The sequence below is a fragment of the Oryx dammah genome, unplaced genomic scaffold, assembly GCF_014754425.2.
Source record: "Oryx dammah isolate SB20612 unplaced genomic scaffold, SCBI_Odam_1.1 HiC_scaffold_29, whole genome shotgun sequence".
Lineage (NCBI taxonomy): Eukaryota > Metazoa > Chordata > Mammalia > Artiodactyla > Bovidae > Oryx > Oryx dammah.
Genome location: NW_024070213.1, coordinates 108,082,726 through 108,105,015, shown reverse-complemented (window position 1 = coordinate 108,105,015; position 22,290 = coordinate 108,082,726). Strand labels below are relative to the sequence as shown.

General features: G+C 38.3%; 1 protein-coding gene across 2 annotated transcripts in view; it reads left to right on the top strand.

Annotated features, from left to right (window-relative positions):
* The first annotated feature begins 1,646 nt into the window (after positions 1–1,646).
* Positions 1,647–22,290, top strand: part of SYT1 (synaptotagmin 1) — a 230,019-nt gene continuing 209,375 nt past the window's right edge. The window contains exon 1 of one of the 2 annotated variants that reach the window (XM_040234516.1): positions 1,647–1,860. In XM_040234516.1, coding sequence (XP_040090450.1) covers positions 1,695–1,860 — 166 coding nt within the window. In that variant the 5' untranslated portion in view covers positions 1,647–1,694. The remainder of the gene's footprint in view (positions 1,861–22,290) is intronic. The other variant, XM_040234515.1, reaches the window with a different exon arrangement.

Genomic DNA, 22,290 nt, shown 5'->3' with positions numbered 1-22,290 from the left:
ATATTAGATCCTTAACTGCCCATTATATCCTTATAACTTGCAAAAGACTTTTTTAATTTCACATGGTATACATTAACTAAAAAGAAGTATTGCCTGTATATTTCTTATATAATCTTTTCTTGTTTTTTTTTAAATCAGAAAAAGTTGGGATAATATCATTGGTTAGTAATTTACAAGTTTATAGATATCACCTTTTTTAATGAAACACCTTCCAGGTATACCTTATGTCCGAAAAGGATCTTTGTTGCAAAATTACAGAAACATTCATTTACTTCCTTAGCAACAACAGCAAAAAATACTGAATAAACTTTAAGGTCATTTTCTACATGTTGACTCTCTTTAACATGCATTATTTTTCCTATTGTCTTTTGGACCATTCAACTTACATATAGAAATGTTTTACATTCCAGAATAAACTGGGGTAATATGAAAATATTTAGTCATCCAAGAGAAAGGACCCAAACATCTGTGTGCACAAAAGCTGTGAACAAGTGTGTAGCCAGTTAGAGGAATCAGCTGAACATCAGGCTCATCCCAGGAATGCCATTCCACTTTCAGAACATGACAGAAATTGAGCTGAAACAGATAATATACCTTTAATTTAATGATGACACTGTTGTACTTAGTTATTTTATTTAGCACAATCATTTCCTTTAAATCCCGCAATAAACCATAATTCCTCAAATATCCTCAACTACCCTATGGAGACAAGTAATGATGCATATCACATCTGGTGATTCTCACAGTAGAGGAACAAATCCATTTTTTAATACATACAAATATTTCATGCATATGTTTGCATTTGTGTATGTATGTAATTGAAGTCTTGCTGAGTCACATGAAACGTGAAAGCTAAGGTATCATCAGTATCAACAGTTTCATCTAGGTAAACATTTGAAGTAATCGAATAAATTTAATAAAATAGTCCAATAATATAATCAAGCCAAATAAACTAAAATAATTAGACAAGTCATGTTTTATCATCAGTGCTTTGATATATATAGTCAATCATGTCACATTTACAGTGGTTTCAAAAATTCACCCAGCAAGACAGGTGAATTACTGGTCACAGTATTATCTATGGTAAATGTCAAAAAAAAAAAAAAAAAACTGGGAGGAAAGTATACTATCAATAAATGAGATTCAAAAATTAATTTCTGTATAACATTCAGGAATCTTGGAGAATCAATATTACAATAGTATTCTTTACAAACATTTGAAAATTGACATTTTGAATGTTTGCTATCATTTTTCAGCAGTTTTAATATAAATATTTCATCTCATCTTTCCTTGTAAAAAACACAAAATGTTCAGAGTACAGAGCATGTATGTTGTCAATAATTTTTTCATGTGCATTTCAGTAGGACATGGGTTAAAGAGTTAAATCTACACAGCAAATAATTGCCTGCATAAGTAACTAAGAGATTTGACAGTTTCATTGTATTGTTAGGAGAGAATGCTTTCAATAACTATGTATGGCCTTCCCTTCTGGGGAAGAACCTTCTCTGTGGCTCCATAAATATTTCATGAGCCAACATAAAGTAATATGCTAATGCCATGCTATTTACCCAGTGAGTAGGTGTGCCCCCTCCTGTCTTTCATCTCTGGAATAGCTCTCACCCGGGTCAGGCAAGCCATTCTGAACTGTGTGCTTTTTTTGCTTCCCTCCCCTCACAGTCTCAGCTGAACCTACGATGGTGAGCGAGAGTCATCACGAGGCGCTGGCAGCCCCGCCAGTCACCACTGTGGCGACGGTCCTGCCACACAATGCCACAGAGCCAGCCAGTCCCGGGGAAGGGAAGGAAGATGCCTTCTCCAAGCTGAAGGAGAAGTTTATGAATGAGTTGCATAAAATTCCATGTGAGTATTACATATTGTTACTCGTGTAAAAATATATGGTTGAGAATCAATTTACCCATTAGAAGCAAAAAGCAGAATTCTTCTTAACGTAAGCATACCTTTGATTTTTTTTTTATTGTTAGAATGGTAGTATTTCAAAAATAAAAAGGTATATTCTTGGAAATGGGGTGTTCTAAAGTATTTAAATATACTTAATAAATGAAAATCCAACTTATAAAGAAAACTATCTTGTGTTTACTGTAGGTGGGTTCTTTTTATCTTCTTCAATGTCTCTCTCTCTCTCTCTCCTAAGAATATTAATGTTTATGGGTTGTGCTGTATTTTATATCTTTATTTATGAAATTATTCCATTGTAAAGATTATTCCTAAACAATAGCAAAAACATACGTTCCCATTATTAGAAGTTTAGTTTTCTTTCACTCATATGTTAATATTTCAAAAATGTTTGCACAATTTTTAACATTTTCTTTGTGGTTATCTGGAAAGAAACCATAAACTGAACCTAAGTTTGAGTGTGTGTAGCAGAGTCCAATCAAAGGTATTTAATTTAAATCCTACACTACAGGTTGGTCTTTTCTATTCATATGTAAACATTTACTGTACACTAGACACTTACCTGGGCTTCCCTGGTGGCCCAGACAGTAAAGACGGCACCTGCAATGCAGGAGACCTGGGTTCCATCCCTGGGTCAGGAAGACCCCTGGAGAAGGGAATGGCAACCCACTCCAGTATTCTCGCCTGGGAAATCCCACCGACAGAGGAGCCTGGCGGGCTACAGTCCATGGGTTGCAAAGAGTTGGACATGACTGAGTGGCTAAATGCACAGATACTTATCTAGTGTCTAATGGGAAAGCAGATTTTGGCCCTCACAAAAGAAATAATCAATAAGGAGGCAAACGTATATGGTCCATCAAGGAATAATAAATAATATATGAAAAACAGGAGAGTAAAGTGGGCAAGGCAAAGGGGTAGAGGGTAGAAGGTTATTATTTGCTTGGATGATCTGGGCTGATTTCCTTTGTAAGGAAACCTGGAAGAGAAAGTTCTAAAACCTGTGAAATACAAGGCCCCTTAGGCAAGAATCCACCTGGAACAGCAAGGAACTCAATGCTCCTTTGGTGGAATAAAGCAAAGTAGAGAATGGCAGAAGGCAAACCTGAGGCTCCAAGACATGGAACCTTGTGAATTGTTCTGAGGAAACTGGATTTTACTCTGAGTGAAATAAAATGCCTTTGGAACCGTTTGAGCAGAGGTATCCCATGATCTCACGTAGGCTTTTCTTAAAAATCAGGCAGCCTGGATGGGAGGGGAGTTTGAAAGAGAATGGATACATGTATATGTATAGCTGAGTCCCTTTGCTGTCCACCAGAAACTATTAATATCACAAAATTGTTAATCAGCTATACTCCAATATAAAATAAAAAGCTTAAAAATAAATAAAAATTTAAAATTCACTCTTGCTATTGTGTTAAAATATGCTTAGGGGGACAAGGAGAAAAAATAAAGCAGGTTGTTGCAATAATCTAGATGAGAGATTCACAAAATTCATAAGAGAAAGATTCTATAAGGACACTGAATTAAACTGCAAGGAATCTTATCCTCCCCGGAACTAACAACTTGTTGATCTGTTCGCCCACTTTTAATGAATTCAAATACATCTGAAAGATACTCTTAGCACAGTGGTCAAGTAATTTCCATTCTCAGCATGAAGATTCATAACCTAGGGAAGGTAGAGACGGTCCAGTAGAGCAAGCCCTAAAGGGGAAACACAGGCTCTCTCGGGTTCTCTTCCTGTCTCTGCTGCTGAGCTAATGGATTGATTCAGCTAACTTTTGATATGACTTTGAGATCATAACTACAGGGCAAAAACTAAATGCATCTATCATGAGGGCAAACTCTCACTTGGCTATTTTATCAAAATGCTTTCTTTAAAAGAAATGTGTTACGGGGAAGCAGAGAAAGCAATGACTAACACCAAATCAAATGTATATTCTGCCTTGTCTTCAGCACCATTTCCTTCTCTGGAGGGGTAAACAATATGAGAGGCAATGGCAGCGTTCACAGCAGTGGGATTTCATGTTCCCCATTAAATACCCATTCTCTCACTTTCTTTAGGCTTTCACCCAATGTCATCTTCATGAGGACTTCCCCAACCATGCTATTCAAAATTATAATCCATTCACCCCATCCCAACTTCATCAGCATTTCCTGTCCTCTCCCGCTTGCTTTATTTCTCACTGGATTACTTAGCACCATTCTAAATACTGTGTATTTTATTATTGGTTTTTAAATTGTCCTGGCTCTCTTCAAAATTGTGTAACCTGTATGAAGGGAAAATTCTGGGTCTGTTCTATGCATAGTTTCACCCTGGTGATCCTTAATATACATAGGGCACCCAATTTCTATTTGTCAAGAGCATGAATGAATCAGTGTTGATTTGGCTTACGTGCTGAACCTCCACTCTTAGATTCTGAGTCCTGAAAAGGCTAAAATTTTAAAGCATCTGAAAAAAATTTAAGGTGAAATATGAGGTCCTCCTGTATGGCACAGGGAACTATATTCAATACCCTGTAATAAACCCTAATGGAAAGGAATATGAAAAAGAGTGTATAAGTATGTATTACTGAATCACTTTGCTGTACTGTAGATACAAACACAATATTATAAATCAAGTATAATAAATTTTAAAAATTTGATTTCTAACACCAAAGAAAGCATCATTGCAATGCTTGACTGTGTCGTTCACATTGAAAAAACAAGTTTTTTCCATATTTATAGTGATAACTTTATCTTTTAGCCTTTTCCACTTAGCGCCATCTATACTTTATATTTTCCTCCCCGTTTATCAACCGGAGAAGAATCAACAGGGGAAAATATCTGTGCAACTCTCCCCTTTTCTTTCTCTTGGCTAATCTTATTTCATTCCTTCCTCCCAAGCCACTATTGCATTCCTGTATTTCTTTCTTGGGCACTGGAAATCAGATCAGGTCATCAGCCTTCCTCTGTGGAGATTTACTTTTGACCAGCAACCTAAAATAGTAGAAGGTCAGAGAATCTAGGTAACATCTCTTACAAATATGATGCTGCTAGCTCTCTCCTTGATTTTTTTAATGGGGAAAAAACTGAAATGCCTAAAATTTTAAATGGTTTGGCAAATAACTAGAAAAACTAAATCATAAATACAGCCACACAGCCTTATGATAAATGTGCAACTGCGTATTTTACACTTTCATTTTAATCCATCACAATTTTTACTGCCTGTGTAATTGAAATTTCTAATGGGATTTATACACAGGGAGCAACACTCCACAGAAATGAAACGTATTCCCTAAATCAAATTCCTTTAGGAGCATATGTTACATAAAGGTTATCACTTTTGATTTGGCATAATATGGTGTGATGCTAATGACAGGTAACAAATTAGAATATTAATTGATTTCTGTCTCTGAACTAAATCTTGGCTATCTGGCAGATGTGTTTTTTTGCAAAATTGATAGCAAACAGCTTTAGTCTGTCACTTGAAATTCCCACTTGAGAGAAGAGAGGTGTCACAATGGCAAGGAGTGTGCATGTCATTAGTTGGGTAATCTGTAGAGTCCAGCACGGAGCATATTCAAACCAAACTGCTTGATGATATCATCCATAATGCCAAGGGGTTTCAAATTTAAAAAGGAAAAGGAAATGGTAAATTCTGAGCATTTTTATCTTTCCATTCATTCTGCATACTGTTATGTAAATGAAGCAGACAAAGTTTTGCAGAATGATTCTTTATTTTGCAACTTTGATTTTAATATGACTAGGGCCATGGTTGGTTTGTAAAGCATGAACTCATGTCATCCAAATAGCTGTGATTAAGGTTTTGATATTCATGAACTTCTTGAAGTCAAGTGCACCTTTCCTGAAGTACAGCAGAAAACCAAATAACTGAAACTTGATTCTGAGTCTAGAATAAGAGCAAGCGGGCTGAGAATAGTTATGTAATTCATGTAGAAATACTATTGGGTGGACAGTTTAACACAGGATTTAGAAACACAAGCTCTGGTTACAGACTCCATGAGTTCAGCTCTTAGCTCTGCCATATTCTATGTGACCTGGAGAACGTGACTTCAACTTTCTGTGCTTCAGTTTCTTCTAGTATAAAATGGGGATTAAAAATAATATCTCCATATAGAGTTGTTGGATAGAAGCATCGATGCAGATGAAGTACTTAGCAGAGTGTCGGGCACAGAGTAAGCATCCTATAAGTGTTAGCTATTATTAGAGTCTAACTGTCGTTTTTAACGAGTCTATTTCTCTTTTAGAAAAGCCCTCCGTTAAGGTCAGACAGACACCCAAATTGAGAAAATTCCAGAAACTCTGCAGCCAAATATTCAAGCATTACATTCTTCAAACCCATTCCAAGGATGCCTGTTCCAGGAAAGACAAATTCCCTCTTGGTGTTTCCTCTTTACATCATCTCTAATTTTCTTTTCTTTTGTCATTTCGTTCTCTTACTCCCTCGTTCCTTTTAGCCCATAGGTGTGCTCAAAGTTCACATATTTGCAAGTGAAATTCTATGTATTGTATGTGCTTTGGAAATGTCAGTTTTCTTTGTACACGTGCTAAGCTTTTCTTCTTCCTTTACCTCCTGTCACCCACCATTCTTACTTCCTCCTTCATATCTACATCAAACTGAGTGGAAAACACAGCCTTGACCCTGACATCTATTTCTTCAACTCCCACTAACAACTCAGCTCCTTCCACTCTGATTTCCATCCATCAGGTACAGGTTAAATGGTCACCAGGTACTTTTTTGCACAGTTATGAGGGTGACTTTCAACCTTCATTTGATCAGGTATTTCTGCATCACTATTATGATCAGAAGTCATGATCTGAAAAATCTTGATTTCCTATGAGTATAATCTCATTTCCTAATCTTCCTTCTTTCCCTCCTTATTCTCTTTCATTGACTGGTCCTCCCTTTTCTTTGTCTTTCCTTCCCTTTAGTGATAGAGGTCACAGTTTACAGGCTTCCAATTTTAATCCTGTTCCAGTCTCATTCTACATGCTCTCCCTGGGCCATCTCATTCCCTAGCTCTTCAGGAAAGAAATCTCACTATTATCCTTGTCTCCCTGATCTATTGCAACTCCAGTTCCATACCTGCATTCATTTAAGTCCTGTTAAATCTCCTTTAAAACAACTGCTTAAAATCAGTCGGCAATTTGCTTTTCTCTCTTCCTGTATTCCCTTTCCCCATTAACCCTGACACATTTTTTTAGTTACTCAAGAACCTGTTCAAATGTTACCATTTGGACAAGAAGTTCTCTCATTTCCAAAACAGAATTGAGTCATCCTGCAAGCTTTCAAAGCCCTTCATCCAAACTGCTTAGAGGCAGGTACAATTTCTTACACACACTCATATCCCGCATCCTCCGAAAGTGTCTGCCACCATGCAAGAAACAACAGTATAGGTATTACAATATTATAGATATTAACATTACACCAAATACTGTGATTCTCATGCCCTGATCTAGAAAGCAATCGTTTTCAAACCTTTTAGCCAAGGATCCTTTTGTTCAAATAAAATATTGTACAGAAACCTATGAGCAGCGAGGCAGAGCTGCCTTGGTGAGTTAAAGATCTCTTCCTCACTCACCCTCCCAAGATATACCAGCCAACTACAAAGACATCTGACTGTATGGAATGCAATTTGAAGATGGTGGCCTGAACAAATAGTGAGTATATCAATGGTATCCCTCACAGCAATAACCAGTGAAACTCAGCAACCAGTAGTGGTATAACTGGTTGAATATGTCACAAGCTGAGGAAAAATGCAGTCCAGTACTTTTTTCCCTCATGGGGCTGCAGAATAACATAATGATACTGCCGTCTATTAGTGTCAAGAATACAGTGTTAATTCAAGAAGATATGTTCACGAAACATAAGAGGAGAACCCTTAGTAGCATGGGAAGAACAATAAATATTGTAACAATTGCCAGTGTTCACTGAGAACTTTGCAGGGAAGCGTGGGCTGTGCATTTTGTGAAATCGACCTCCATTCTGCCCTATAAAATCTCTACTAGGAGAGAATAATTATTATCCCTCTTTTATGGATAAGAAATCTGAAGCCTAGTAAGGCACACTTGGTGGAGGTTGTGGAGCAGGCTGTGTCAGGAAAAAGCTCTGCACTTTTGTGGTTATGCCTTCACAGAATATCACAAAGACTGTAATCACCTCCACTATTATTCATCTCAACTGACTAGAAACCCTTAGGACTCTATGTGCCTATTCAGAGACACTGGTTGATATCTGATGTTCATCTTTGTTATTCATCTTAATGACTAAATAATTGGAAAACAAGTTTAATACTGAGTTTCCTCTTGGAGAAATCCCACCTGCTCACCTGGAGAATCCCATAGACAGAGGAGCCTGGAGGGTTACAGTCCATGGGGTCACAAAGAGTTGGACACGACCGAGTGACTAACACTTGGCTTTAAAGACAAGTGTTTATTCGCTTTATATTTCTGCATTTCTTTTATTGGATTCACTCAGATAGTAATAGATTATTCACATGACAGTCTATCAAAGTGCTAAGAGTTAGAGTCTGCTGCATTGTAGAAATTAATTTCTCAGCTACCATCCACTGACCCAACTTCAGCTCTCATCTGCCGACTCAGTTCTTCTCACACTTGAGAAAAGTACTGGCTAAGATGTTAAATGAAATGATTCATTGTTAGCCTCTATTGAATTGAAATATCTATGAGAAAAAAGTTACAGTGCAGATGAGGGTTACTTTCAGTGCTTTGCAATACTGAGCGACTCCATCAGTGATGCTGAAGGCATCTATGTGGGACAAGGACACTTAGAGATAAGGGTGGTATTTCATCACAGCACAGTGCAGTGATTCATGCTTTCATGCTGATGCACAATAAACATTTTGATTTAGTTATTTCTCAAATTTAATTCTGATTCGAAATACAGGAAGTGAATATGTGTGTGTATATATATACATATATAGTGTGAATACTCTGTGTGTGTGTGTGTGTGTGTGTGTGTGAATGGTTACCGTGGAAAAACAGTTCTAGTCAGTTTGGTTCTTAATAGAGTTGACACTGCCCCCTACAGGCTGTTGTGAATATTTGTTGGGTCGTTTTTAGTGTGCTGAAAAATGGGCATGAGGCGCAGCTGCTTGCATTTACAGGCCCTGGGCCAAGAACACAAACATCTTCCAACATGTGAGACAGTCTCCCTGGGATATGCATAGGAAAGGAACCCCTGTTTATAATGATTTGAACCTGGAACAACTTGACATACAACGTGAAAGTGTTTTTGCAAGGCTCTGATATAAGCTGACTATTATAGCTCTTACTCTGATGTTTGCCTCTGAACTTTCTTTTGCTCCTGACTTTCTGTGAAATTTCCGTCTTATTTCTCCAAATACAAATATCCCTTTTAGCAACTGTAAACATTTGATCACTTCACTGGGACACAAGTAAAGTTTTGAAGTTCTGAAGATTTTTACAGTGAAATGTGAATTATACAAATTATTATTTCTCCTGTGTTATAGTTAGCACGTTGTATTGATTTGTAAAGTTTATGTAGGTATGTTGTATCATCTATTATTTATACTATGAGTAAAAGGATTATTATAAAATAATTGCTTTAATACTGATTTTAAAGAGCAAGTATATAATCTGACTACCAACATCCTATATTCAATATAGAAACCTAACAAAATTATATACTACCGATGCTGTATTTTAGGAAGGTTGTTTAAATGTGTCCTTGAATTTTGTTTCCCTCTTGGAAGCCTATTATGCAGAAAATTCCCCCAGGAAATGCATGCCTTTAAAATGAACTAGTGCTGTGAGATTTTATAAGCTTCCAAAGTATAGGTAATACAAAGTAACACTAAGCACATTAAGCCACCAAGTGAATTAAGATCTCAGTGAAGTTTCTAGACCTGATATAGCTACATTCCATTAGCATTTCAAAGATATTAAGTAAACACACCTACGAAAAATAAGGGGAGTGAACAATACTTTGGACATACATTAATAATAGCTCAGGAGTCACCTTGCTGAAATACTGTACAAATAGACAGATAAATGTTTACAATTATTTTTAAATACATTTCTCACCACATGGCAGTTGCATATCAAAATACAGGCTGTGTTTTCACTCAGGGAAGTCTGACTGCAAATGCAAATCTATAAAGGAAACAGCAGAACGAATGAAGCTGAGAGACTCCTGTTTCTCCTCATCCTAATGACTAGGTAGATTTTTAACCGTGCTGCTGACCTGTCAGATTTGTGCCGGTTTCCATTAAATTAGATAAAGAATTTAGAAGCAGAAACCAGAGGGAAGTTATGTGGTGTGCCATCATCTTTTTAGCACTCGGCTTTATTTTTCTTTGTTTTGATTTTTCACTCCTCAGAAAATTTTCATAAAAGGTCTGAACTTGCTATCATCTGAGTCCACATGCCTCCCTAGTCTGCCTTTTAAGTGAACTTGGATAACTTAGAAATAAAGTTGAAGACGACAGTGGTGCTTTTAAACATTTCCTCACCGAGCAACACTTCCACTGAAACCACTGTCCCGGAGGAGTCTCAAAATCACTTCAACCCTCCACCTTTTCAAGGTTGTTTTTTTTTTTTTTTTTTTAAGCCACAGTAAGCTACAAATAATAGAAATATACTTGACTAATCATTATGCCATTTATGGAAAGGAGTGTGCACCTGTCCAAAGAAACTCAGAAAAGAGCCAGGATCTCAGGGTAATAAGCCTTAATTTATGGAGTTACATGGTTTGATGCCTTGAAAATAAAATTTTATGACAATAATTTTCTTTTATAAGGATTTGGATCAGATTCTTTAAAATCACGAAACTACTGCAATAGATTAAAAACACTGCTATTAAATAAATATTACCCCCTAAATACTTCTGTACACTTCAGTAGCCTGAAGTTTTAAGGCTTTGACCATAATTCTGAGTTAGTCACTCAGAGACTCTGGCCCAATATTCGTTGTTATTGTTCAGTCACTGAGTTGTGTCCAACTCTTTGTGGCCCCCATAGACTACAGCACACCAGGCCTCCCTGTCCTTCACTATCTTCCAGAGTTTGCTCAAACCCATGTCCATTGAGTCAGTGATGCCATGCACCCATTTCATCTTCTGTCATCCCCTTCTCCTCCTGCCCTCAATTTTCCCAGCATCAGGGTCTTTTCCAATGAGTCAGTTCTTATCAGGTGGCCAAAGTATTGGAACTTAACCTGCTTTAGTGGAATATTGTTTGCTATAACAAAAGGCCAGAGTGTGAGCTCTGGAGTTGATCTGCCTGGGGTCAAAGTCCCAATTCTGCTGTTACTACTATGTAACCTTGAGCAACTCATTTAATCTCTCTGTAAAATGAGGATAATCATAGTACTTACTTCTGGGAAGTTGTCTGGAATATAATATAGGACATATTCAAAATTCATAAACTTCTAATGTTTATTTTATATAACTCCCACTATGTTCTAGGCTGGTATTCCATGCTTAGGAACTAAACTAAAGCACATCATTTTAACTTGTTCTGGGCCTCAATAGCATTACAGACTCAGAATTTTTCTATCAGTTTTTATTGTTCAGTCACCCAGTCGTGTTTGACTCTTTGAGACTCCATGGACTGCAGCAGGCCAGGCTTCCCTGTCCCTCACCATCTCCTGAAGTTTGCCCAAGTTCATGTCCGTTGCCTCAGTGATGCCATCCAGCCATCTCATCCTCTGACACTCTCTTCTTCTTCTGCCCTCAATCTTTCCCTGCATCAGGGACTTTTCCAATGAGTCAGATGACCAAAATGCTGGAGCTTCAGCTTCAGCATAAGTCTTCCAAGGAGTATTCAGGGTTGCTTTCTCTTAAGATTGACTGATTTTATCTCCTTTTCTACCGGAAGGATGTCTAAATTAAAGTGTCTTGGCAAGACATGGACAGCATTGTAAGATATGATATTGTTTTTGCCTCATCATTCCCACCTCATCTCCACTTATTCACTCTCACACAGTTTGTTTTGGCAATACAGACACCCTTGGAGTTACAGAATTTATTATCCACATTTTCGCATGCTTCTAAGTCTTTGCCCAAACTCACTCCTCTACCTGAAATGGCTCAGTGGCCCCTGCTCTTCTAGCTGGACTATTTCTATTTATGCTTCAGAACTCTATTTTTTTTCAAGGTCTCCCTGTCCTCACACTCCCCACCCCATGGTCTGCTATCCATCAGCAATTCTCCCCTGTGATAGGTCTGTGCTTTACATATGTTTATAATTTTTGCTTCCTGTTTGCTTACCTGTTTTCTTTCCTAATACCAGCCTCTCTCAATACCAACCAATCTACGTGAGATCAAAACACTGTCTTTTCATCTTTTTGTCTCAACTCCAGCAAAGCTTGGCTCATAGTAGGTAAAATTATTATTCTCTTTTAGCTCAAAAGATCCTAGGTAATTATATTAACAAGAAAAGGACTTCCAGTCGTAGATACAGAGGACAGACTGGCAGAGCCCAGAGGCAGGAAATCAGTCAACCCTGACTGACTAACGGGGAAGTAAGTCACAGCACGGTGACTGTAGTTAATAATACTGCATTGCATATTTGAAAGTTGCTAAGAGATTAGATATTAAAAGTACTCATCACAAGAAAAAACATTGTAACCGCATATATGATGAATGTTAATTAGATTAGGGCTGATCATTTCATAACATACACACGTACTAAATCATTATGTTATACACCTGAAACAAATACAGTCTTATATGTCAATTATATCTCTATTAAAAATAGAAAAGGACTTCCAAAGGGGTAATTACAGAAAGGTGTCATAATAACAATAATAACATTCAAGGTTAAATTCAACATTACATTGAACTAAAGATCCCTGATCCTCCAGAGCTCTTTTACTTTACTCAGCCTTTGTCATCTGTTTTCTTTCTTCCTTGCCTGTGTTGTATTAAAATGTTAGGAACTAATTAATTCTCTCTGGCCAGTCTGATTCAGCTCTGAGACACAAATAGCCACCCAACTGGTCCTCAGAGTACACAGTTCTCCCCACAAACATTTTTGTTCAGGTGGAGACCTGAGATTTAACACTAGTTTCATCTTTCAGTTTTAAAAATAATGTATTGTCAGGAAACAAGATGAGCTCACATCTTTTAACAATTGCCAGACTACACAGCCCAGTTTCCAGTGCATCCACTGAGAGCCCAAAGATGCCAGCAAATGTGTTACAGAAGCATTTCCCACAGTGGGTACTTCTGTGAGGTTCTCACTGGGGAGTAGCTGTTTACAGGACACTCTATGAGTCTCCCTGTTTCACTTCTCAGCCACACAGAGCACAGCCTTCTGGTCTTGCAGGGGCTATAGTTGTTGATGGTGCCATGCTGTGGATACCATTTGAAGTGGTGCTTCGGAATGGCCTCGCCAGCCTTCTTCTGCCCACACTGACTGGAACTGTTCCATGTCACCTCAGCTTTCCATAGCGGCTGACATCCATCCACCTTTCTTTTCCAGATCTGCTAATGTGGCTCTAGTGATATGATTTACCTGGCTGTCTTCCAGGTCCTCATCAGGAGAGAGTCTGTTTTGCTATTTTGCATTCTGTAGCTTTCAACTCTAGCACCGCTGCTACTGATATGAAAGCTCAGGTACTTCCATAAGAGTTCGAGTTTAATGATCTGTCTAAAAGCTGAGCACCAAGGGCTTCAATTACTTGAATACAGTTTCCCAAAGTCAGTTCTGCTGTTTTTATCCTCCACTGGAGCTCGATGCTGCTTTGCATCTCTGGACTTCCTGACTTGGCTGTTCATTCAGCCAGGGACAGTGGACCTTTTGTACAGGCACCCAGCACCATGTGCCTTCCCTTACCCTTCTCTCTTGGTTCCTGAGACTTTAATCATCTTTCTGAGAGTTCTTATTCTCTCTGCCTCCTTTAGTCACTAACAGATAGGTAGTTTCCAATGATCTGCCTTTGGCATTCACCTACCTCTATGATTTCTTCATAATTTTAGGACTTCCAATACTCTTTATGTAAATCACACTCTAAACTCAACCCCAAGTCTTACTGTCTTTACTGAGCTCCTGCATTTTGCTAAATTCACTTTACTAAGAAATGGTTTATTTACAATAAGGTGCACCCATTGCAAATGTACATTTCGACATGTGTACCAAATGTAATCACCCTTCCAAACAATGCCTCTAAGTCCCTTTCTAGCAACTCCTGCCCTGGTTCTAGGTGATAAATGATCTGCTTTCTGTAACTATAAATTCATTTTGACTATTCAAGAATTTCATAAAAATGGAACACTTCACTGTGTAGTCTCTTGCATCTGGCTTCTTTCACTTAATCCAATGTTTTTGGGATTCATTCATGTTCTTTTATATATCAGTAATCCATTCCTTTTTATTGCTCAGCATTCCATTCTATAGTCGACAATCTATTGTCGATTAATGAAAACACAGGTTGTTTTCAGTTTGGAACTGTTAAGAATAAAGCTGCTGAAAATATTCTTGTGTGAGTCCTTGAGTTGATATACGTTTATGTTATGTTTATGTTTTCTCTCGGTGGCTCAAACGGTAAAGAATCTGCCTCTTTACAGGAGACCTGGATATGATCCTTGGGTTGGGGAAACCCCCTGGAGAAGGGACTGGTTACCCAATCTACTATTCTTGCTTGGAGAATTCCATGGAAAGAGGAGCACCCATGGGGTCTCAAAAAGTTGGATATGACTGAGCAACTAACACTTTTACTTTTTACTTTCACTATATTTCCTCCTGGGGAGTATCTATGTGAGGAACTGCTGACTAGTAATGTAATATTTGTTTTTCTTTGTATAAAAAAGATTGTCAAACTTTTCCTAAAAATGACCGTGGTATTTCTATCCTACCAGTGATGTATAAAAATTCTAGTTGCTCTGTGCCCTTGCTAACACTTGGAATTGTTGGGCTTTCTATTGTGTATTGGGTATTGTGTATGTCATAGTAATTGTAATGTGCATTTCCATGGTAACTCAAAACAGATTGTAGATCTAAACAAAAAATTTTTTAAATCCTAGAAGAAAACATAGGGGGTAATTCAATGATCTTGATTTTTCCCAGCTTTATTGAAATATAATTGATAACATAACATTGTATAAGATTAAACTATACGGGAGACAGGGATCAAGACCATCCCCAAGAAAAAGAAATGCAAAAAGGCAAAATGGCTATCTGGAGAGGCATTACAAACAGCTGTGAAATGAAGAAAAGCACAAAACAAAGGAGAAAAAGAAAAATATACCCATTTGAATGCAAAGTTCAAAAGAATAGCAAGGAGAGATAAGAAAGCCTTCCTCAGTGATCAATGCAAAGAAATAGAAAAAAAACAATAGAATGGGAAAGACTCGAGATCACTTCAAGAAAATTAGAGATACCAAGGGAACATTTCATGCAAAGATGGGCACCATAAAGGACAGAAATGGTATGGACCTAAGAAGTAGAAGATATTAAGAGGTGGCAAGGATACACAGAAGAACTATACAAAAAAGATCTTCATGACCCAGATAATGATGATAATATAATCACTCACCTACAACCAGACATCCTGAAATGTGAAGTCAAGCAGGCCTTAGGAAGGATCACTATGAACAAAGCTAGTGGAGGTGATGGAGTTCTAGCTGAACTACTTCAAATCCTAAAAGATGATGCTGTGAAAGTGCTGCACTCAATATGCCAGCAAATTTGGAAAACTCAGCAGTGGCCACAGGACTGGAAAAGGTCAATTTTCACTCCAATCTCAAAGAAAGGCAATGCCAAAGAATGTTCAAACTACCACACAATTGCACTCATCTCACACGCTAGCAAAGTAGTGCTTAAAATTCTCAAAGCCAGCCTTCAACAGTACGTGAACCGTGAACTTCCAGATGTTCAAGCTGATTTTAGAAAAGGCAGAGGAATCAGAGATCAAATTGCCAACATCCGTTGGATCATCAAAAAGGCAAGAGAGTTCCAGAAAAACATCTATTTCTGCTTTATTGACTATGCCAAAGCCTTTGACTGTGTGAATCACAACAAACTGGAAAATTCTGAAAGAGATGGGAATACCAGACCACCTGACCTGCCTCTTGAGAAATCTGTTTGCAGGTCAGGAAGCAACCGTTAGAACTGGACATGGAACAACAGACTGGTTTCAAATAGGAAAAGGAGTACGTCAAGGCTGTATATTGTCACCCTGCTTATTTAACTTCTATGCAGAGTACATCATGAGAAACACTGGGCTGGAAGAAGCACAAGCTGGAATCAAGATTGCCAGGAGAAATATCAATAACCTCAGATATGCAGATGACACCACCCTTATGGCAGAAAGTGAAGAAGAACTAAAGAACCTGTTGATGAAAGTGAAAGAGGAAAGTGAAAAAGTTGGCTTAAGGCACAACATTCAGAAAACAGATCATGGCATCTGGTCCCATCACTTCATGGTAAACAGATGGGGAAACAGTGGCAGACTTTATTTTGGGAGGCTCCAAAATCACTGCAGATGGTGACTATAGCCATGAAATTACAAGACACTTAATCCTTGGAAGAAAAGTTATGACCAACCTAGACAGCATATTAAAAAGCAGAGTCATTACTTTGCCAACAAAGGTCCATCTAGTCAAGGCTATGGTTTTTTCAGTGGTCATGTATGGATGTGAGAGTTGGACTATAAAGAAAGCTGAATGCCAAAGAACTGAGGCTTTTGAACTGTCATGTTGGAGAAGACTCTTGAGAGTCTCTTGGACTTCAAGGAGATCCAACCAGTCCATCTTAAAGGAAATCAGTCATGAATATTCATTGGAAGGACTGATGCTTAAGCTGAAACTCCAATAGTTTGACCACCTGGTGTGAAGAACTGACTCACTGGAAAAGACTTTGATGCTGGGAAAGATTGAAGGTGGGAGGAGAAAGGGACGACTGAGGATGAGATGGTTGGATGGCATCACCAACTCGATGGACATGGGTTTGGGTAGACTCTGGGAGTTGGTGATCAACAGGGAGGTCTGGCGTGCTCCAGTCCATGGGGTCGCAAAGAGTCGGACACAACTGAACGAATGAACTGACTGACTGACTGAAAATATACAGCATGTTGATTTGATACAAAATCATTACCAACTTAGCATCAGCTAATACTTCAATCCCATCATGTAATCACCATTTCTTATTTGAGCTGAGAACATTCAAGGTCTACTCTTAGCAAATTTCAAGTATAAAATATGATATTTCAACCATAATCACCAGGTTGCAGGTTCAATCCTCAGAACTTATTTAACTGGAAGTTTGTACTCTTTGGTCATTAACTCTCCATTTGCCCTACCCAGCAATGCCAGGCTTTAAAAGACACCAAAAGCTCAACTATAAAAAGTTGATAAATTAAACTTCTTTCAAAGCAAATATGTCTGCTTTTGAAAGGCACCATTAAGAAAACAAAAAAGCAAGTCATAGACTGAATGAGTATCTGCAGTGTATATATTTGACAAAGATGTTGTTTGTGGAATATATTTAAAAATTTTTTACAAACCAGTACAAAAATGAGCAAGTGATTTGAACAGATACTTAGTGAAAGAAGATACACATGAGCAATAATCTCATATCAGGACTAATTAAGTGATCATTGACATTCAACATTTTTAGCTATTTGGAAAATGCAAATCAAAACTACAATGAATTCCATTTTTTAACAGCTCTTTTAAAGATCTATTTATCTGAATATGACATTTTCTATTGACCGTATATCCCAAACTAAACTTGCCTTTCGCCCGCTCCAACAAAACACACACACACCACTAGCCAGAAGCTAAAAACCTTAACCTTGTCTTTGAGTCTCCCCATTTTTTGTCTCCATCATCTAGGTAATTAACAAGTCCACTGCTGTCTTCTCTCCTCTCCATTCTCACCACTAATGCTCTATTTGGGTCCTCCATCTGTATTAGAATTACTAGAACCTCTTAAAGGCTCCCATAATCATCTTTACCCATTGGCCAATCTGTAGTACATAAATCTTACAGATGATTCCTCCTAGAGCACAGCTCTGAACACACCAATCGCTTGCTCAGAAAACTTTAATACTTTCCCCCTGGTTTTTGAACTCTGTTATTTGTCATCCAAGACCCTCTGTAGTCTAGCCCCAACCAACTTCTTCAGACTCAATTCATCTTCTTTGAACTGCACTGCCCACTGTTCCCCAGAGATATGCCTCCATTTCCTGCCTTTGTACCTCAGTCCATGGGGATCCTACATCTGAAATGTCATTACCCTCATCTCTGCATATCCAAGCTTCTATATTCTAAAAGATTAAGGCTCAATTCAAATGCTAGTAAAGCTCCTGCTGAATAACCACATTATTCTTTTAGTACACTTATCTTCAACTATGTAGTATCATGCTCATATCTTCCTTACTAGATTTTAAGTTCCCAGAAAATAACCTCAGACTTTGATCCATTTTTCCATACTCTAGACTACATACTATGTGCCTAACAAAGGATGGGCAGTAGATAAATATGTATGGCATGGATGAATTGCTTGGTGGTAGAATACCAAATAGAGTAATAGCCATTCTTATAATCTAGTAGGAGAGATAAGGTATGCATAGAGACAACAGCAATGTAAGGCAGTAGAAATGAGTAGAAGAGTCATCAAAGATGAGCCTGGAATTGTAATTTGGAATTAGGTTAGACAGGGCCATCAATATCAGGCTAAAGAGTTTAGACTTTATTAAATTGTTAGAGAGGAGCCAGGAACCATTCAAGATATTTAAACATGGAAGTAGAATAATTATAGCTTTGTTTTAGGAACATTAATCTGGCAGCCATGTGTAGGTAGGAGGGAACACAAGGGGAGAGCCTGGAGAGAGGGAGCAGGCAGGAAGGAGGCAAGGAGAGGAGCAGTAAAGATGATGAAAGCATACACTGATGTGGAACAAAAGAGACAGGTGTGATCGAGTCAATGACCATGCATTTGACAGGTACAGCAACGGGATCTGAGGGTGCGTAGGGGGAAAAAGGAACATTAATTCCAGAAGACCTGGGTGATCCGTTCATGGTGATGCTCTGCAGGGAACAGGGAACATAAGGGAAAGCTCAGCATTGGAAATTGAGGTTTGTGGAGTTGACCACATGTAAATTTAGGTTGGGAAAGCAGATAATTGTCCTAAGTAAGAATGTGTGGGATCAGAGCATGGGGAAGTCAATGATAAATTCTTAAAATGTAAAAGTCTTGGATGAGCAGTGAAATTGATGAAGGGATAAATGAGCTGTCAGAGAGTAGTGGGTAAAGCAGAAGTGTAGAGTGTCACAGAGCTAAGTAAAAAGTTTCTGATAAACAGTAACCAGTTTGATTCAGAAGAAATGTACTGAGTGTATGGATTGAAGTTTGGAAAAATAAAAATGATGAAAGCATGCGACCTACCGTTACCATGTTTTCAATATAGATGGGGAGGGGAGCAGATACCATCGTCATCGTTATTACCAATATTTTTGAGAGATTAGTACAGGACCTCACCTATTTATTAAATTATTATTTGACCAATTATTCCTCATAACAATCTTGTTGTATTTATGATTTTAATCTTATAAAGGGGTAAAGAATCTCAAATATATTAAGCAAAACATATTCTGGTACAGGGCATAATGAAATAAGTATTAAAGAAAGGTACAAGTAAGTGAAACACAAAGGAAGGAGAAATAGTATGGGAATAACTGACAGAGTTAGTTAAGAAAGAGGTGCCTTTGGAATTATGCCTTGAGAGATAGAAGGATTTGCATAACCAAACAACTGGATGGAAAGCCATTCTATATTGAACAACATGAGTTCTATGTGCCAACAGAGAGCTTATGGTTAACAGTTTAGTTTAGTGTGATTGACTTGCAGGACATATTGAAATCATGTTGCTGAAATCATATGACTTCATTTTGGAGAATATTTAATGCTTGGCTAAGCAGGTCATACTTTATTCTGCCAACCCTAAGCCTTTAGGTCATTATAAAGAACAGACTATGGGTCCAACTAAAACTCTTTTTTCTTTCATGACCATCAGAAGAAATAAAGAAACATAGAAGTCTACGCTGAGAAAAGGCCTGTGGATTTACAGCTCTTCGTTGACCTTGGAAAGCCTCATTTCATTAGAGAGCTGGCATCAGACAGCAGCTTGCAGGGTGTGAGGCGAGGAGTTAAGAAGTGAGAAAGTGGAGTGAGAAAGTAAAAGCAGTGTGAACTGTCCTCTCCCACGACAAGCCAAACAGAATGATAGCTCACGCACCTAACAGGATGAAGTGGAATTGGGTAAATGTTTAGGTAGAGAGCAGAATGAGACGAAAGTACATAGACTGTCAATACCACAGGCAAGGTGAGCTCTTCCATGGCTAATTCTGAATACCATCACATATCCGTGCCCCTGGTATTCTCAAAAATCCCTATTTTGTGTGGGTGGGGGTGGAGGGCAACAGCAGTAACTTGTGAACCTGGTCCAGTCCACTGAGAGCTTCAACATTAGAAAGCTTAGAAACTCTTTCTGATACATTCACATGACTGATTCGCTGTGACTATAAAGTGTTGCTGAGACCACATCCCACCATGTTTATACTAATTTTCCTACTTCCTTGATCAGAGTCTCCCTTTCCCTGTTCTTTCCATAGGCCTCACGCTCTGGCACTTGCCAGTTTTTTCCTTATGTTAGAGCTGTTTCTCTTATGCTTCCATGTTAGTCTAAAAAGTTTTAGAGGAGAGGTGGAGATGGACATTCTTATATGTATTGCTCCTATAGTGAAAAAGTGAAAGTGTGAGTCCAACTCAGTCATGTCCAACTCTTTGCAACTGCATGAACTATAAGGTGCCAAGTTCCTCTGTCCATGGAATTCTCCAGGCAAGAATACTGGAGGGGGTAGCCATTCCCTTCTCCAGGGGTCTTCCTGACCCAGAAATTGAACCTGAGTTTCCTGCATTGCTGGCATATTTTTTCCCATCTGATCAATCAGGGAAGACCATTACTCCTATAAAGTAGATACTAAATAATTACTTACTGAATTAGTTTTGTAGTCTATGTTTCACTCTTATAAATATATGGAAAAAAATGGTTTGCAGAGAGAGATTAGTTTCCTATTGCTGCATGAAAGCTTATAACAAACTTAGTAGCTTAAAACAACACACATTTATTATCCCACAGATTATGTGGGTCAAGAATCCAGGCACATTTTAACTGAGTCCTCCACTCAGGGTCTCACCAAATTGCAATCTACGTGTCCCCTGAATTCTGGAAGAGGGACTCAGGCCCCTCTTCTGAGTTCCTTCAGATCTTTGGCAGGAATTCAGCTCCTTGCCAGTGGTAGAACCAAGACTCTCAGTTCCTAGAGGCACCACTTTCACAAACTGTCTGTGTCTTTGAGGCGAGCAGAAGAAGCTCTCATATCAGGAAGGGTGAAGTCTCTCTTAAAGGACTTTCAACTGATGAAGTCAAGCACACCCAGGATAATGTCCCCCTTTTGATTAATTCAAAATCAGCTAACTTGGGACGTCCATTGCATTGGCAAAGTCCCTTCACCCTTGCATATAAAGTAACCTATCACGTCACAGTCTTGCTCACAATTAAGAAAGTATTCTGCAGGATGTGTGCATTCAGGGTATTAAGAGTGTAGCGGATGTCCTGGAAGCCGCCACAGAATTCTGCCACACAGATATGGAAAGGGAACGAAAGCATGTGAGAGAGAGTAAAATAATTTTCCTCAATTAAAAAACAACAGGGATTTCCTTTTCTCTAGTATCTATTTCTACTGTGTACATTTTTTTATAACATTAAGAAGATTTGAACTGGAAATCATCATTCATTCTCATCTTGTTCATTTCTTTTTTGGCTGGGGGCGGGCGGTGGTGGGGAACATTCCATTATCGCCACTGACATAGTGTGTTTTCACAGGATTAGCAGCAGCAGAGCTGAAGTTTCGAGATGTTTCAGTGCACACAGTTTGCTGTCTGAGAAATGTTAAAGAGAGTGAGAAAGCTGAAGCAGTTTTTGCCCTTCAGAACTCTCAGTCTAGCAAATTTTTCAAAGGTTATCTTTTGGCAATGATAATGAGTTCATATCAATCGTTTCCATAATGTCTATGAGATGAAGCACAGGGAGATTTAGCAATCAAGGTCATTCAACTGCCAAGGAGCCACTCAGGATGCAAAACTAATCCTGGTGTTTAACTTGAACCAAATCCAAATCCATCTAGGTTCTTAACTCTTGCAAGATGCTCTTGCCTCCCAAAACATACTATACAGAGTAAGACCTTACGTTGTATGTAATAAGTAGCTTGTATATAAGGGTGCTCATGTACATCCTCCTATCATAAACATCCTCTTATTGGTTCATCCTAGGGTAGCTATTAAAGTGATGCACTCAATACGTCAGCAAATTTGGAAAACCCAGCAG